The sequence below is a fragment of the Sceloporus occidentalis genome, unplaced genomic scaffold (assembly GCF_023333645.1).
Source record: "Sceloporus occidentalis isolate IW3139 unplaced genomic scaffold, rSceOcc1.0.p SCAF_58, whole genome shotgun sequence".
NCBI classification, from domain to species: domain Eukaryota; kingdom Metazoa; phylum Chordata; class Lepidosauria; order Squamata; family Phrynosomatidae; genus Sceloporus; species Sceloporus occidentalis.
In genome coordinates, this window is record NW_028317038.1 from 6,065,794 (window position 1) to 6,084,019 (window position 18,226).

The window sequence follows — 18,226 nt, forward strand, 5'->3', positions numbered from 1 at the left end:
AGGTGGTGCAGTAGACATTGCGTATCTGGATTTCAGTAAGGCCTTTGACACTGTGCCACATAGAAGACTTATAAATACACTGCAATCTCTGAGTTTAGAGCCCAATGTTGTTGAATGGATTGGGGAGTGGCTGAGTGACAGACAACAGAGGGTTGTAGTCAATGGCGTATATTCAGAGCAAGGTCTTGTTACTAGTGGAATACCTCAGGGATTCTGTACTTGAACCCATTCTCTTTAATATTTTATTAGTGATATTGCAGATGGTCTTGATGGAAAGGTATGTCAATTTGCTGACGACACAAAAATTTGCAACAGGGTTGATGTTCCTAGAGGAAGAAGCCAAATGGCAAATGATTTAGGTAAACTGGAAACATGGTCAGAGCTGTGACAACTGGCATTTAATGTGGATAAATGCAAAGTAATGCATTTAGGACATAAAAACCCAAGGTCAGAGTATAGAATATTTGATACTGTCCTAACGTCAACGTGCGAGGAAAGGGATTTAGGGTTAAAGGGATTTAAAGGTAGGTAGACAATGCAGTAGAGCAGCAGGTAATGCTAGCAGAATGCTTGGTTGTATAGCAAGAGGTATTAGCAGTAGAAAGAGGGAAGTGCTCATGCCGTTGTACAGATCACTGGTGAGACCTCACTTGGAGTATTGTGTAGAGTACTGGAGACCGTATCTCCAGAAGGATATAGATATGTCAGAGAAAGTTCAGAGAAGGGCTACTAAAATGGTTTATAGATTACAGGATAAACCTTACGAGGACAGGTTAAAGGATCTTAACATATATAGCCTGGAAGAAAGATGTGACAGGGGGATATGATAAAAACATTTAAATACTTAAAGGGAATCAACACGGTAAAGGAAGATAGTTTATTTAAAAGGAGAAATACTACCACAACAAGAGGACATAGTCACAAGCTAGAGGGCAAAGGTTTAATGGTAACATCAGGAAATATTACTTTACGGAACGGGTAGTGGATGCATGGAATAGCCTTCCAGCAGAAGTGGTTGACGTTAATTCAGTAAAGACATTTAAGCAAGCATGGGATAGGCATAAGGCCAAGCTATATATAGGATAAGGGCAGGTGCTAAAGAAAGTACTCAGAGGTTGGGCAGACTGGATGGGCCTAATGGTTCTTATCTGCCATCACCTGGCCCCTTAAAAAGTAATGAGGGAGAAGTTATAGACGGGGATCAGGAAAAAGCTAATCTATTAAATATATTCTTCTCTGCTGTATTCACAGAGGAAAATGAAATGCCAGGTAATATACAGCAGGATGAGATAACTGCCCCAGTACATGTCGCCTGTCTAACCCAGGAAGAAGTGCAGTGCCGCCTAAAAAAAATCAAAATAGACAAATCACCAGGTCCAGATGGCATTCACCCCCGTGTTCTAAGGGAGTTAAGTAATGTAATAGACAGACCCCTATTTCTAATATTCAAGGACTCTATAGTGACAGGGTCTGTTCCCCAGGACTGGCGCATAGCAAATGTTGTGCCAATATTAAAAAAAGGGACAAAAAGTGACCCGGGGAATTATAGGCCTGTTAGTTTAACTTCTGTTGTGTGTAAACTGTTTGAGGGTTTCCTAAGAGATGCTATTTTGGAGTATCTCAATGAAAATAAGTGTATGACTCCATATCAGCATGGGTTTACAAGGGATCGGTCCTGTCAAACTAACCTGATCAGCTTTTATGAGGAGGTGAGCTCAAGACTGGATCGGGGTGAATCGCTGGATGTCGTATATCTTGATTTTTCCAAAGCATTTGATACGGTGCCACATAAAAGGTTGGTACATAATGCTTGGGCTGGGGGAGAATGTGTGTATATGGGTAAGTAACTGGCTCAGTGATAGGAAACAGAGGGTGGTTATTAATGGTACATACTCTGAGTGGGTTACTGTTGCTAGCGGGGTACCACAGGGGTCAGTTTTGGGTCCTATTCTTTTTAATATATTTATTAATGACCTTGTAGAGGGATTGTATAGTAAAGTATCAATCTTTGCAGACGATACTAAGCTCTGTAACGTGGTTAACACAATAGAGGACAGTGCACGATTACAAATGGATCTGCATAGGTTGGAGGCTTGGGCTGGGATGTGGCAGATGAGGTTCAACACAGATAAATGTAAGGTTATGCACATGGGGAAGAAAAATCCAGGCTGGGAATATGTATTAAATGGGAAAACACTGGGGACGACTGACATGGAAAAGGACTTAGGAGTTTTAGTTAACAGTAAATTTACCTGTAGCGACCAGTGTCAGGCAGCTGCTGCTAAGGCAAATAAAATCATGGGGTGCATCAAAAGGGGCATAGATGCCCACGACAAGGAAATAATTCTACCACTGTACAAGTCACTAGTCAGACCAAACATGGAATACTGTGTACAGTACTGGGCACCAGTGTACAAGAAAGATATAGTGGAGCTGGAGAGGGTTCAAAGACGGGCAACCAGAGTAATAAGGGGAATGGGAGGACTACAGTACCCAGAAAGATTATCAGAATTAGGGTTATTTAGTTTGGAAAAAAGACGGCTTAGGGGGGGATTTAATAACTATGTATAAATATATAAGGGGACAGTACAGAGATCACTTCCAGGACCTATTTATACCCAGGACTGTATCTATAACAAGGGGACATCCTCTACGGTTGGAGGAAAGAAGGTTTCTACACCAGCACAGACGGGGGTTCTTTACAGTAAGAGCGGTGAGATTATGGAACTCTCTGCCAGAGGAAGTGGTTATGGTAAACTCAATAAAAGAGTTCAAAAGGAGCCTGGACGTGTTTCTTGAAAGCAATAATATTACAAGTTATGGATATAATATTACAAGTTATGGATATTAGATTAATAGGGACAGAACGTTGATCCAGGGATTTATTCTGATTGCCATATTTGGAGTCGAACGTATGAATCGACCTCCAGGTCGCTGCCTTGCAAATGAGAGACGGAGTCACCCCGGAGAGTTCAGCCCAGGAAGTCGAGACAGATCTGGTCGAGTGTGCCTTCAGGCCGGAGGGAGGTACTCTTCCCGCGGAGATGTAACATAAAGTGATTGCGTCCTTAAGCCAGCGGCTCACGGAAGCCCTGGATACTGATCTGCCCTTGCGGGTCCCCGCAAAGGACAGAAAGAGAGAATTGGATTTCTTCCAGGCAGACGTACGTGAGAGATAAGACAGGATACACCTCCGCAGGTCTAGCGAGTATAGTTCCAGCTCTTTGGGATTCTTGGGATCCGGACAGAGAGTAGGCAGGACGATCTCCTGATCCGAATGGAAAGGAGAGACTACTTTAGGGAGAAACTCTGGTGGCAAACGAAGGATAATGCAGTCCGGCAGGATCCTGAGAAAAGGTTCCACTCTGGAGAGAGCCTGGAGCTCGCTCACCCTCCTAGCGGAGGTGAGGGCTACTAGGAGGACAACCTTGTAGGTGAGCAGCTTTAGAGAGGTATCCTCTAGAGGCTCAAAAGGAGACGTGGTGAGTTGGTGCAACACGAGGTTAAGGTCCCAAGGTGGAACCGATGGACGGAGCCTAGGGCAAAGTCTACACATCCCCTTAGAAAATCTGGAGATCCAGGGATGGGAAGCCAGATTGGAGTCCAAGAAGTTGCTCAGTGCCGAAATCTGGACCTTGATAGTAGCAGGTTGTAATCCGTTATCAAAGCCGTCTTGAAAAAAATGCAGCACCTCACGGATGGATGGAGAGGATACTCCGTGCACATTGCACCAGGTGATGAAGGTTTCCCAAACCTTCTGGTACTTAGCAGCCGTAGTATTTTTGCGGCTGGAGAGAATAGTGTTCACCACTGATGAAGCTAATCCTTTAGAGGTCAGGATCTGCCTTTCAGAAGCCATGCTGAGAGGTTGAACCGGGAGGGATCTGGGTGGAGAACAGGACCTTGAACGAGAATATCCTTCACTTGAGGAAGAAGCATGGGCTTGTCTATGGACAAGTTGGTAAGGTCCGAGAACCAGATTCTTCGAGGCCAGAAAGGAACAACCAGGATGACTTTTTGAGGGTTTTCCGGAATTTTCCGGAGCACTCTGGAGATAAGGGGAAGCGGAGGAAAAACGTATGCGAGATCGAAATCCCAGGTCTGCGAGAGTGCTTCCAGAGCTCGGGGACGGCCGACTGGTGAAAGAGAGAAAAACTCCTTTACCTGTGTGTTTAGATGCGTGGCCATCAGGTCTATCTGAGGAGTACCCCATTTGCTCGTGATGAAGGCGAAGACCCTTTTGTTTAAGGACCATTCTCCCGGAGGTACAGAGGTCCTGCTGAGGTAATCCGCCTCCTGATTCAGTGAACCCTTGATATGAACTGCGGAGAGAGTGCAGTGACTGAACTCCGCCCATCGGCAGATCTGAGCAGTCAGGGTCTGCAGGCGTCTGCTTCTGGTGCCACCTTGCTTGGAAAGGTAGGCCACCACGGTAACGTTGTCCGAAAGGATCCTGATGGACTTGTGCCGCAGAATTGGAGACCAGAACCTTAGAGCCCTCCAGACCGCAAGCAGTTCTAGAAGATTGATGTGCAGGCCTGATTCTTGAGGAGACCAGGTTCCCTGGGTAATATAGCTTCCCATGACAGCACCCCAGCCTGTCAAACTGGCGTCGGTGGAGATTACCACCCAATCTCTTGTCTGCCAAGAGAGTCCCTGTGAAAGATTCTTGGCTCACAGCCACCAACGGAGTGACTCCCGAACGAAGGGAGAAAGCCGGACCTTCTTGTGTAGGGACGTCCTGGAGCGATCCCAGTGATCCAGTAAGAACTGTTGAAGAGGTCTTGCGTGAGCCAGTGCCCAGGGAACCGCCGAGATAGAGGAGGTCATTAGACCGAGCAATGACATGATGGATCTGAGGGACACTGACTTGTTCTGTAGGGCCGTGTGCGTGAATTCCCTTAATCTTAGGATCTTGTCCCGCGGGAGAAAAGTCTTCTGTAGTTGTGAATCGAGGATCATTCCCAGAAAGGTCCGACGTCTGTTTGGAAGTAAATGTGACTTTAGTAAGTTTACTAGCCATCCTAGGTTGTGGAGGGTCCTGAGGGAAAACTCTAGATGGGATTGGAGCAATGATGCCGAGGTCGCTATCAGGAGCCAATCGTCCAGATATGGGACCACCTTTATGCCTTTTTGCCTCAGGAAGGCCACGACCACTGACATGAGCTTCATGAAGATCCGTGGTGCTGAAGCAATTCCAAAAGGAAGAGCCCGAAACTGAAGGTGCCGAACACCTTGAGGCAATGGAACGGCCAGACGGAGGAATCTTTGGTGGTCCTCCCTGATGAGGACATGTAGATAGGCATCCCGCAGGTCTATAGTGACCATGAAGTCCCCCGATGAAATAATCTCTGTGGCGGACTTCTGGGATTCCATCCGGAACCTGTTGTATCTTATACAGGCATTTACCAACTGTAGGTTGATTATTAGCCTGAATTTCCCGGATGGTTTTGGCACGACAAAGACGTGGGAATAGGTTCCCTTTCCTATTTCTTGATGAGGTACCGGGACTAGAGCCTTTTCGTGAATTAAGTTGTTGACTGTGGAGAAGAATCCCGCTCTTTTCCAAGGATCTGCGGGAGGCATGGACAGCAGGAATTTCTGGGCAGGTAGGTGAGTAAACTCGGGTGCATAGCCTTGATTGATGATGCGAAGGACCCAGGGGTCTGAGGTGATCTCTTCCCAGGCATGAATGAAATTGGTTAACCTGCCCCCTACCTGAAGCCTGCTGGCATCAGAACCTTCCTGCTTTACCGTCCCTGCCTCTGCCTCTTCCTCTCTAGAATCTACCTCTTGCATAGGGTTTACCCCGAAAGGACTGGTAGTCTTGATTGGAGGTTGAGGGCCTGTAGGACTCCCTGTCTCTTGGAGCTCTGTAATAATTAGACCTGAAACGAGGTGGTCCTTTCCTCTGAGGTAACCAGTGCTTGTCGCCCGTGGTGGATTCTAGAATCGTGTTGCGGTCGCTGCCGAAGAGGTGGTTCCCCTGGAACGGAATGCTGCACAGCTTGTGTTTTGAGGCATTATCTGCAGACCACGATTTAAGCCAGAGAGCTCGTCTAGAAACCGCTGAAAGCGCCGTAGCTTTAGCAGATGCACGGACAGATTCAATGGAGGCATCGGAGATTAAGTCAATTGCTAAGCAGGTGTCGGACAGGTTTCTTGCGACCTGCTCAGTCCCTGGAATAGCTGCAAGGTCTTCCACCGCCTGTTGGAGCCAGATTTTAATGGCTCTAGAAGTTGACGCCATCGCAATAGCTGGATGAAAGTTCGCCGCTGCTACTTCAAAAGCCCTTTTGGCGGCATTCTCAGCCCGCCGGTCCATAGGGTCTTTAAAATGGGACGCGTCCTCCAACGGAATGGCTGTTTTTTTTCGTAGCCTTGGCTACTGCAGCGTCCACTTTCGGGACTTCCCATGCATCAGAATTCTTACTATCGAAAGGAAACAGTTTTTTGATTCTGGAAGATGTGAAGAATCTCCGGTCAGGATATCTCCACTGCTCCGTGATCATGGCAAAAAGTGACTCGTGAACTGGAAAAGTCTCCGGTTTCCTAGAGTGACCCTGAAAAGGATCTGGTTTTGAGACTGGTATGTCATCCTGTAGATTCAAAGTAGATATGACTGCAGAGATGAGCTTCCCTGTTTCTTCGACTGGGAAGAAAAAGGTTTCCTCTTTAATTCCCCCGTCCTCATCCGAAGACTGGGGATCATTCGACTGGTAGTCATATTCAGAAAAAGGAGCCGAATAATCTTCCAGGGTATCTGGAAGAACATTTGGTGGACCCTGCTGGTAAGGTTGATGCTGAGGCACCGGCGCCTGAGTGGAGCTTGCCATGGCTCGAAAACAGTCAAAGGTAGACTGAAGTTCCCCCTTCAACCAGGAGGTAAATTCTGTTGTGGAAACTTCTTTTGGCCGAGAGCAGGAGCTGCACATTTTGGCCGTGGGGTCGTGTAGGGTCTTTTTACAGGATGAGCAGGCTTTGTGTTTCGTTTTTCCTACAGACTTCCTATGTGGGGAGACCTCAGGAGTGATGTCTGGATTTTTGTCTGACATGACTGAGGAGAAAAAAACGCAAAGATGTAACCACAGAGGTCTCCTTTTTTTATAGTGTTTCCTGCCCTACCTGGTAGGCGGAGCCTTCTCTTCTCATGTGCCACCTGGAATGGCAAGGAAAAATAAATATAGTATAATATTGCAATAATGTCATTATTTGTGCTGTTTAGTAGTCCACTCACATATACATAAGAAAGCAATGGTATAATTTTATAAACTAAAACTATAAGCACACAAAACAGAATATGCTTACACTGTAAAATGATGATGTATCTCTCTTCAGAGCTTTGCTGACTTGCTGAGTGGTGGAAATCGCTTTTGGCCTACTTGGGAACTTTTGAAATGGATATTTGGTGTCTCAAAGCATACACTGCCAGCAATTGGTAAGAACATTATGTGGCACTTGAGAGAATTTGCACTATATAGATGAGCTTATTCATGTTTGGCTGAAGTAATGTATATAAATAAAGTCTTCCATACATATATTTAAATGTTAACCTCCTATGAAGAATATAAACTTCAACATTAAAGAGCAACAATTTTATATCACAACTGTAATATGGTAATATTATTACGGTATATATCGAATCTCTGAAGTAGGTTAAATTAAACCTCATTTACAGCTGAAACCAGTAAATCTGCAAATTAGTATCCCAAGACAAGTGGAAACAAAAGAAAAACAAACAATCTTTTTTACCTGCTAAAATGTGTCATCTAAACACATTCAAATACATAGATAATATCAGTTAAACCACACAATTTTTGTACAAGCAGGCATGTTCAATGAAAACTTTTCAGTCAAGTTGAAGGGTTATCCAAAAATACCAAAATAGTTACTGCGTACACACAAATAGCATAAAACCAAAATTAGCATACAAAGTATTAGGTAAAACCCTTCTGAGGTGAATTAGCATATATCTGTCATTGTCCAGAAGCGCTCACGAAAAAAACCAAAAGAAAAAAGCACAATTATAGTGTAGTGAGTCCATATTTGCTTATATGAGTAAGAAGGCAGGCCCTTACAATGTAAAGGTAATTGACTTGCCCATATGCAGACACACGCCAAAGTGAGAAGCAAAACGCGTAGTGCGCGTTGTCACTGGAAAGAGGAGACCAGTTATGGGGATTACCGTAGTAGAGCTGCTATAGACCAAACTGCCAGTAGACTTCTACTTTTATAACAATGGATATTTGTTTTTAATATTAGTTATATTTGTTTACTCACCATAGGATAATATGGAAAAGGCTAACATTTTGTTTATGGAGAATGCTAGAATTGTGCCTGTGTATGAGAAGAACATACAACTAAACTAATGTAGGGTGTACCTGATTTGACCTATGTCAGTATCAATAACTAATAATGTGATGCCACCAATAATGAGTTGAAATACTCTCTACAGGTCTTGCTCTCACCGAAAAACTTGCAAATACTAGCCATAATGGGAAAGAACGCATGGAGCGGATAGCAAAACTCCTAAAAGAAGAAATCAAATCATTATTAGGAGATAATGGAATTTTAATTTATCCTTCACATCCCAAAGTTGCACCTCGACACAATGAACCACTTGCAATGCCATTCAATTTTGCATATACAGGTTAGTATCGTAAAGGAAATCATAGGAAGTTGTCCAATATATACATTAACATTACTTTTTGGATCACAGGTAGCAAGATAAAATCTTAAAAGCATATAATAGTTTACATTTTATGTCCTCTTACATATTGATTACTATGCAGCTATATGTGTTTAACCCCTTAACGACCAATGACATGCCTAGCACATCATTGCATTAAACAAGCTTAGAAAGTGACCTTTGATCACTTTCTTCGCTTAAACAGTATTGCTGTAATGCCTCAATGTTGATGCATTCAGCAACACCGAGATCGGCATCAGGGGCGACCGCCACCGGAAGAGATTTTGCCACTCGCAAGACGTGCGTCCTTTAAAAAAAATAACCAAGTTGCCAAATTTTCCAAGAGTTTCTCTCCAGACCCTGCAGAGAACTCTGAATCCCTTTGCAGGTTGAATACAAGTCAACGGAGCCCAGCTTTCTAATCACAACGTGATTTGTAAAATATCAAAAAAAGAAAAAAAAAAAAGGTAACATTTAAAAATAATTATGCAGCACCATCAGGGAAACCATCTAGTTCCAGCAAAATGTAAAAAAAAATAATAAAAAAAAAAATTAACCCTTTGGCTGCTAAGCCATTTCCCACTATGCAAACTATACAAACCATATATGGTTTTTTCAGCACACCCAGCAGATTCCAAATATACCATTTTTATATGTGTATGTCTCATTAGGTTTGCAAAATAAAGCCAAAAATGGGAAAAAAGTGTATTTTGTTATTTGTAATTTTATTTTTCTAAACTCTAATATCAAAAGCTGTGTTGCTAAATATTTGTAGTAGGTAACCGGTCTAAAATAAACAGAAATTGAGTAGACTGTGTTTTTCTAATATTTTATTGCTAAAAGTTAAATTTACTAGACTATCACAACAGACGTCTTTAAATTTAATGCGTGGCTGCCGTCAATTAAACAGCTCTAGCTGCCCGGGATGTTAAAATATGCCAACAAAACTATATATTTTTAGAAACTACACCCCCAGCTGCAGCAAATTAGGTATTATTTGTATTTGTATCACAAATCTGATGTGCACAAAAAATAAGTGAATATCACACTTATAAAAATAAAAAAATAAATTAAAAGCGACAAGTTCATTTATGTCTTGCGCACGCCAGTCTTGTGCTACTAATACATGCAGCCCCTCATTTGATGCGTCAAGGGGTGTAGTTTCTGAAAATATATACTTTATGTACCATAATTTAACTTTCCAGCTGTCTAGAGCTGTCTAATTGCAGGCATCACCCCTAAATGTTTTAAGACAATTTTTTAACAAGATTCTCAAATCTGCCATATCTGAAGTTAAAGTGGTCTAGACATCTGGGGAGTTAAATTAGGGTACATAAAGTACACATTTCAAGAAACTACACCCCTTGGAGCTTCAAATGAGGATCTACATGTATTTCTAGGACAAAAGTTGAGTGCACAAATAATGGAATATGTCGCTTTGGCTAGAAAATATGTTTTTTCTAACCATAGCGACATGTTCATTTGTGTCTTGCGCACTCCAGGTTTGTACTAGAAACACATGCAGCCCCTCATTTGATGCGCCAAGGGGTGTAGTCTTAGCAAATGTGTACTTTTTGTGCCATAATTTAACTTCTTACATGAGCAGTAATGACACGTCAAGGCTTCAACCCTAATTACTGACCATTCACACGCCTTTCATATCGCCATTCACTCGCAGAAGCACACACCATACTTTCCATACATTCACTCACAGAAGCACACACCATTCTTTCCCCTTACAATCCCAAAGAAATGATGGTAAAGGGAGAAAAAAAAAAAATCACTTTTACAGCAAAATTAAGTTTTGCAGTAAAAATGCAAGGAGCTCCAGGGATGAGATGGTTACTCACGTACTGCACAGCCTAAATGGCTGATTTTAATAATATTTACAGTTCATCAGGAGTTCAAAAATTGCCCTCCTCTACCATTGACTAAATTTAACCCCATGATCAAAGGGATCATGGGGTTAAAATTTAGTATTGGCCATTTTTTAAAAGGGAATGTGACTTTTCATAGCTATATGATCACTGTGGTAACATTGGCTACCATAGTGATCATTCAGCTAGAATACTTAATTTTTTTATTTTTTTTTTTTAAGTTAAACTAGTTTATGTTTAGATAATTTAATTTGGGGGTCTCTAGGCAATTTTGATCTTTATTTATCTTCCTTTAGAAACCCCCAAATAATTTTTTTTACTTTTTTTGTACATTTTTATTTTTTTACCTTAATATTTTAATTACCTTTCCAATGGTATATGTTGGGGGTCTGTAGCTGCATAGATGCCTGAGATACAGGCATCTAAGCAGCATGCCCCCATACCGCTTTAACTGACAAATTGTCAGTTATTAATAAAGTTGCACGGTGACGTCATTGCGCGTGCCGTCACCGGCCGGATCGGGTGGCCCCAGTGATGCCCTTCAGTGTGAGGGGCAGATCGCCAGGGTAGGTGGTGATGGGGGTCCACAGACCTCCATCAAGGTAGGGACTGCTAGCGACAGCACCATGCCGTCGTTAGCAGTCAAGAGGTTAAGTTTATTATTATGAGCAAATGCTAAATTTACATTAGCCGACATTTGATTTTCCTATTGCCCAATAACTTGCAGGACAAATAGTATAATATTTTTCATTAGCTTTTTTAAAAGATTTTTCAAATAATCTTTAATGCTGGCCAGTGCAATGTACCCCATCAAACCATATATTTTTGAAAACTAGACACCCCAGGGTATTTTAACCATTTCCATGCAGTAATTTTATCACCAGCCTTTTTCAAAATGTATGGTAGTAATTTATTTATCATACAAATTGTACTTCAGGTGAGAGTTTACAGATTCTGGTATATGTCACTGTCACACAACATCCCAATATGTGTTCAGCAATATCTCTTGAGTTCAGTGTGTATCACTGAACCCATACATGGGGAAAAGCGCAGTTCCCAAATATGAACTTTAAGCCATCTAATAACCAGTTATTAGATGGCTTAAAGTTCATATTTGGGAACTGCGCTTTTTTCCAATTTGGTTGGTCTGTGCCTATGCCCTATCTTTGAACCAGGCCACTCCAATTTACCAAACCATTTTTTTTTTTTAATTAGATACCCCTTGGGTATTTGACATGCTTTTATTTTAATTCTTTCCATGTCAGTATTTTTGGAAAGATACAGTGCTCATTTTAGCTCTTGCTCATAATAATAAAAAATTTTTTTGCACCTGGATGGTTCCCCTGATGGTGATATCACTGCATAATTATTTTTAAATGTTACTTTTTTTTTTCTATAGAGATGGTTGTGCATGTAAATCCAAGTAGATCAGCAGTTTTCGAAATGCTCAGACCAGCCCATCTGTCACCAACAACCGTGCCACATTCAGAGTCAAATATAACAAACAAAACACCAACTCAGACCCCATAAATAAAATGCAAGGCAAAAGCAGCTATCCCACACGGGTGCTCTAGCGAGAAGGAGCATGCACTCCAATGCTGAAATCAATCAAATAAAGGAACACTGGCACGCCATGAAGATAGAAGTATAAAAAAAGTATTTTATTCGGATGCTTGATCACACATGCATAAAAAAATATAGTGTCCAAAATTATGTAAGAAAAGCAACAAAATATATATACACAATGAACGCTTGACGCATTTCGCGTCTCAAGTGCTTTATCGAAAGCACTTGAGGTACAAAACGTGTCAAGCAGTCTCTTTTTCTGCGGCTGGTATGATATTCATTGTATATTTTTTTTTAATTTTTTTTTTACTTTTCTTGCCTAATTTTGGACACACTATATTTGTTATACATATGGGATCAAGCATCCAAATAAAACACTTTTGTTTTTTTTTATATATACTTCTATCTTCATGGAGTGTCAATGTTACTTTACTTGATTCCATGGGTGTAGGAACCGGGGGGGACGGGGGGGGACAGATCCCCCCCAGTAACTCATGCGGGGGGGACCGATAATGAAGAAATCCCCCCCAGGGCTGTAGCACCCCCCCCAAATAGAAACACCGCAAATGCGGGCCCTCGAGACCTCGAGGTGCGGCCCGCGTAAGATCGGCAGCCAGGGCAACTGATCTTACGCGGTCCGCACCTCGAGCCCTGCTACTTACCTGTGGGAGGGTCTTCTGTACTGCACAGAGGAAGCGGAACCCAGCAGAGTTCACGTGACATCACATCCTGCTTCCTCTGTGCAGTACCAGAGAACGCAGAGGGAGGCCGCGCCCCCTGCTGAAGTCTGTGAGCGGCATCGAGGAGCTGCAGTGCAGGTAAGGGGGTGGAGAGGGTGTTTGAATCAGTATGCATGATTGAGGGAATGAATGAATGAATGTGTGTGTGTGTGTGTGTGTGTGTGCTGGAACCTAGGCATGATGAGACTGTGATTGGTGTTAGCAATCACACTCCTATCATGCCAAGTCAGCCACTACATGCTGAAACCTAGCTAGCTTGCCCCCCTTGTGTATTGGTGCTGCCAGCAATATGGGGTCTGCACATCACTTACAGCCACCCTGTACTTGCTGCCTGGGTATTATAGGAGTGTGATTGCTAACAGCAATCACACTCCTATCATGCCAAGTCATATTGTTAATTTTTTTGTCCAATTGTGGTGTGTTACCTACTTTTATTAAAAATGTGAGTTTTTATTATTATTTTTAAAGGTGGGGGGTCATTTTCGGTTTTGGCTAAGTGAACCGTGAATGTTTTGGTCCAGAATTTTCATTTTGGTGCATCCTTAGAATAACTAGAACTATTTCATTTTTAATTATCCTGAGTCCTGAATTTGTAGTCACAAACCTTTCTAGGCCCAGAAATCAGTGAGAGGAAAAGTAAACGTTTTGTGTCATTTACTTTATTTTAATCTGTATATTTTATTAAAGGCCATATTTTCTCACAGTGAAAAACAAGTGCGGCCCGCGCACGTATACAATTCTGATGAAGTGGCCCACTGCAGAAAAAACTTGGACACCCCTGGGGTAGACAGTGAGAAGGGGGGGGTAGGGAGAGGGTAGCTGGTGAGAAGGGGGGGTAGGGAGAGGGTAGCTAGTGTGAAGGGGGGGTAGGGAGAAGGTAGCTAGTGAGAAGGGGAGCGATAGGGAGAGGGTAGCTAGTGAGAAGGGAGGGTAGGGAGAGGGTAGCTAGTGAGAAGGGGGTAGGGAGAGGGTAGATAGTGTGAGATGGGAGGGTAGGGAGTGGGTAGATAGTGTGAGAAGGGGGAGAGGGAGTAGATAGTGTGAGATGGGGAGAAAGTGGGGATCTGATGGGGGAAAATGCTGTCCCCCCCAGATATTTACGCCCATGCTTGATTCACATTCAAAGTCACTGTCAGGATTCTATCCTGACTACAGGATAGTTAAAGTTTAACCGTTCGTTCGCTTTGTATTTAATCCATGTTCTATGTATTTATGTTCAGCTGTGTTTGGTTATGCTATAGCTGTCTCCCCCACCTGAAGCCTATGCCATAGCTGTCTCCCCCACCTGAAGCCTATGCCATTACCACACCTGACCTAACCAACAGGTTTTATTACCCTGCCTCCCTCACCTGAAGCCTATGTCATTCACACCTGAACTAATGACCAGGCCTATATCTGGACACTCCCCTGTTTGTTAGGTGCCTTTGCATTGAAGTAATAGGACCGTTTTGCTCTGGCCCTGTACCTGATCCTGACTTATCCCTGGCTTCCGGTGTACCATATCCTGTATTGCTCCTACCTTGTGCCCTGTCCAGTGGCCTTTCTCCCTTGTGCCCTGTCCAGTGGCCTTTCTACCTTGTGCCCTGTCCAGTGGCCTTTCTACCTTGTGCCCTGTCCAGTGGGCTTCCTGCCATAAGTACGTTTTCTTGCTAAGATACTGTTTAACCTGCATTTGCTTGTCCTGCCATAATATAGAATACATAGCATTACCTGGAATTCTGTCTGTTGTGTATTCCTTTGTGCTTGTCTGTCTTATCCTTTGGTTACCATGCATCGCCGTGTGCAGACAGAACCCCATGTATCCCCTGCAATGAGGCTCCTACCCAACCTGATTATCCGAGCCCTGACAGAATGCAAAGGCCATTACAAGGAGTCCGTGGGGTTGTTTTCAGTTATCAAACTAATAGGAGAATGTGTACTTGAACTTTGCAAAGCATTGATGCAAATGTGGGACTCCAACTCCAATCACTCTCATGAAAACAAATCTCCTATGCCTGTTACATCAACTAAGAAATCCCACAAACCAGTGCTAAAAAGGAATCTCATAGGAAGTCCAAGAAACATGAACCCCTTACCACAGCTGAATTGCAACAAAGATGTGATTAAGAGTCTTGCTTTTAGGCTAGGTTTCCACTTGGGTTTTTGTCGTGCGTTTTTTTGTCTTGATGAAAAACGCCAAGAAAACTGCCACTGCATTTTCCTGCGTTTTGGCGTTTTTTTCTGGAGTTTTTTCTGGCGTTTTAGCCTTTCTGTGGAAATTGCTTTTTTTGACCTTAGGCAGTTTTTCCAGCCTTTACAAGTTAGAAGTTTCACCCAGCTAAAAGGGATTAGGATAAATGGCAAGTATCTGCCCCCTGATGCCATTTACTTGGTAGAGTTCTACTTAAACGCCCCGGCGGACCCTTTTGTCTCTTTTCTGTGGTTTGTAAGGCCTGCTTTATTCCGAATGTCTGCTCCTCTAGGAAGATTGGCCCCAAATGATGGTGCAAATTGTTTGCTGTTGCTTTTGGCACGCAGGATCCAGTTGATGCGTCGCGTATGTTTGTTTGTAATGGATGTTTGTTCCAAATGGTGTAGAATTCAATATGAACTTTGTTTTGTGTGAAACTGTTTGTTTCCAGCCTATTTCTCGTAGGACACACAGATACTGGGTCCATCCTCTGCATTGTAACTGTGGAAAAAAACGCCATAAAAAACGCCAAGGCAATAAACCCACATGGCTTTTTCATGGCGTTTTTTCTCTCCCATAGACTTCTATTGGAGAAAACCGCCAAGATTTCCTTGCAAAAAACGCCAGAGTGTCAACATGCTGTGATTTTGAAAAACTGCCACAGAGCCCAAAAAAGCAGAAAAACGCCAAAGAGGACTGAAAAAACGCCAAACAAAAAAACGCCAAGTGGATATGGCATTCTGCGATTTCCTATTGAAGAACAGCTAACATCTGGCTGCTGCGTTTTTTCACAAAAAAAACGCCAGGTGGCGCTATTGGCGTTTTTATGGGCGTTTTTAGCTAAAAAAAAAAACAAGTGGAAACCTAGCCTTACTGTGGTAAAAAAAAACTGGATCACCCAATGTCCTCTGAAATCTCCTAAACCCCCTGTACCCTTTGAAACGATCAAGCAACAGATGCCACAAGCACAGCACTCACCTGACCAGGGATGTAGCTTTATTCCCCAGGATAGTGAGCCTATGGAGTATCTACCAACCCCTGTGAATCCTAATGCTCCTCAAACTCCAGAAGATGTCCAACTAAAGTCTGATGATGACTCTTATGTGATGGACTACAACTCCTATGATTCTTCAGTCTGTATAATGAAAACTACTCCCATATGGATGAACTTCCTGTTCAACCATGATTACAACCCCTATCACTCATACCAATAAAAAGGGGAGATCTGCTAAACTCTGCCCTGGGCGTAGTCCTAGCCTCTGATGGGACAGAGAAGCCAAGAAAAGGACTTGCTATATATGAAAACTACCTCCAAGTAACAAAGTCTGCCGTTGAGGACAAGTCTTCCTTATTTTCCTCAAATTATATTCCAGCTAAAGGTGTTGAGAATAATGAATTACCTACCAGTTCCGCTGTACCACCTCTCAATGTTGTCACCGTAAGTCCTGCCTTTCAAAAGAACCCTGTAAAAGTTCTGATTTGACCTACAATTGCACCGCAGATGACCTTTCCCTGCACCAGGCCATGTCCAACTCTGCTACTGCGCAACAACTCCTGAACACAATCTTTGGGCGCTCTGGGTCATTACAGTTGTCTGTATAGACCCAGGTCCCTGACAACCTGATCCTTTATTGTTCCTACCTTGTGCCCTGAAAAGTGGGCTTCTTGCCTCCAGCCCTGCCCAGTGGGCTTCCTGCCTCCAGCACTGCCCAGTGGGCTTCCTGCCTCCAGCACTGCCATACGTAAGTTTTCTTGCTAAGAGACGGTTTATCCTGTATTTGCTTGTCCTGCCATAATATACAATACATAGTATTACCTGGAATTCTGCCTGTGGTGTATTCCTTTGTGCCTGTCTGTCTTATCCTTCGGTTACCATGCATCGCCATGTGCAGACAGAACCCCATGTATCCCCTGCAATGAAGCTCCTATCCAACCTGATTACCTGGGCCCTGACAGTCACTTAATTCCCCATTCTGATGCTCAGTTTGAATTTCAGCAAGTTGTCTTGCCTACATCTACATGCCTAAATTCATTGAGTTACTGCCATGTGATTGGCTGATTTAGCTGTTTGTGTTAACAAGCAATTGAACAGGTATACCTAATAAAGTGGACAGTGAGTATATATATATATATATAATATATAAGCGCTATTGTGGTTAATAGCTAGTCAAAATGTATATAACTTCTTAAGCTATTTTTGGTTAATGACATGGTCTTAAAATCAGTCACACTATGCTTCAGCTAACCAGAGACTCTAGATACAACTCATCTAATTCTGAATTTAAGAAAATATTTGAAGTTAAAGATCTCAAAGGAGCATTGTAAGAAGAGAAGGAGTTTTACTATTCATTAGAGAGGTGTCGGGTTTAGTAGTTGGAGCCCAGTATGCAAGGCTGGAGACGTGGGTGAATCAAAAGCGAGGTACCGATAGGGATAAGACGTAGACAAAGTCAGTGTTAACAGAGGTCGGTTCAGGCAGTGAAGGTTCAAACACGAGAAGGCAATCGAAGGGTCAATATCCAATGAAACAATCATAAGGCAGCACTGACGTGAATACACAGAGAGCACAGTATATCTGAGCACCGAGTACACTAAAGGACACAGATTTATAGGAAGGAGGGAGGGGTACTCCCTCTGATGTCAAGATGAACCTAATTTCACACACCTGAGAATGTTGCCGACTGTGCCTTTAAGAAGAGGATTTGTATGCGCACACGCCACTAGAGGGCGTGCGAGAGACTGAACGTGTTCGCTATCTCTGTTGGGACAGCCCTGCAGTTGTGTTCTGGCTGTCCTGAAGATCGCGGCACCGTCAACGCCGGGGAGTGAGCGGGTCTGCCAGGTCGGACCCCTCTTCGTGCGTCGCCATATCGCCTGCACGGATTGGAAGGAGGACGCGGCGTGGGACAAAGGTGAGTACCACGGTGGGGACCTGACAGGAGGACTAACACTTAACTTCTCCCGCAAGAAGGGCTCAGCTGGCCCTATGTATTACATAATTCAATCAGTGAAGAGACTTTGCAGAAATTGAACAAGGCTACCCAAACTCTTCCTGCAGCAGAAGCTCACTGAGGTTAGACTTTTTTTAATGTGACGTCAATATGCTGAAATACAGCTGTCCCCTTTAGTGACCAATAATTGCTTACTGTTTAGTTCATGTAGATCAGTAATGGCCTATGGTACA

General features: G+C 43.1%; 1 protein-coding gene across 1 annotated transcript in view; it reads left to right on the forward strand.

The window, feature by feature from the left end:
- LOC149287647 (fatty-acid amide hydrolase 2-like) overlaps positions 1 to 17,954 on the forward strand; it is a gene marked incomplete at its 3' end in the record, with an annotated part of 171,351 nt that extends 153,397 nt beyond the window's left edge. The window contains exons 11-14 of the mRNA XM_089492661.1: positions 7,339 to 7,438; positions 8,456 to 8,650; positions 16,416 to 16,480; positions 17,813 to 17,954. Of these exons, the coding sequence (XP_089348787.1) occupies positions 7,339 to 7,438; positions 8,456 to 8,650; positions 16,416 to 16,480; positions 17,813 to 17,954 (502 nt within the window). The remainder of the gene's footprint in view (positions 1 to 7,338; positions 7,439 to 8,455; positions 8,651 to 16,415; positions 16,481 to 17,812) is intronic.
- Between the last annotated feature and the right edge of the window lie 272 nt (positions 17,955 to 18,226).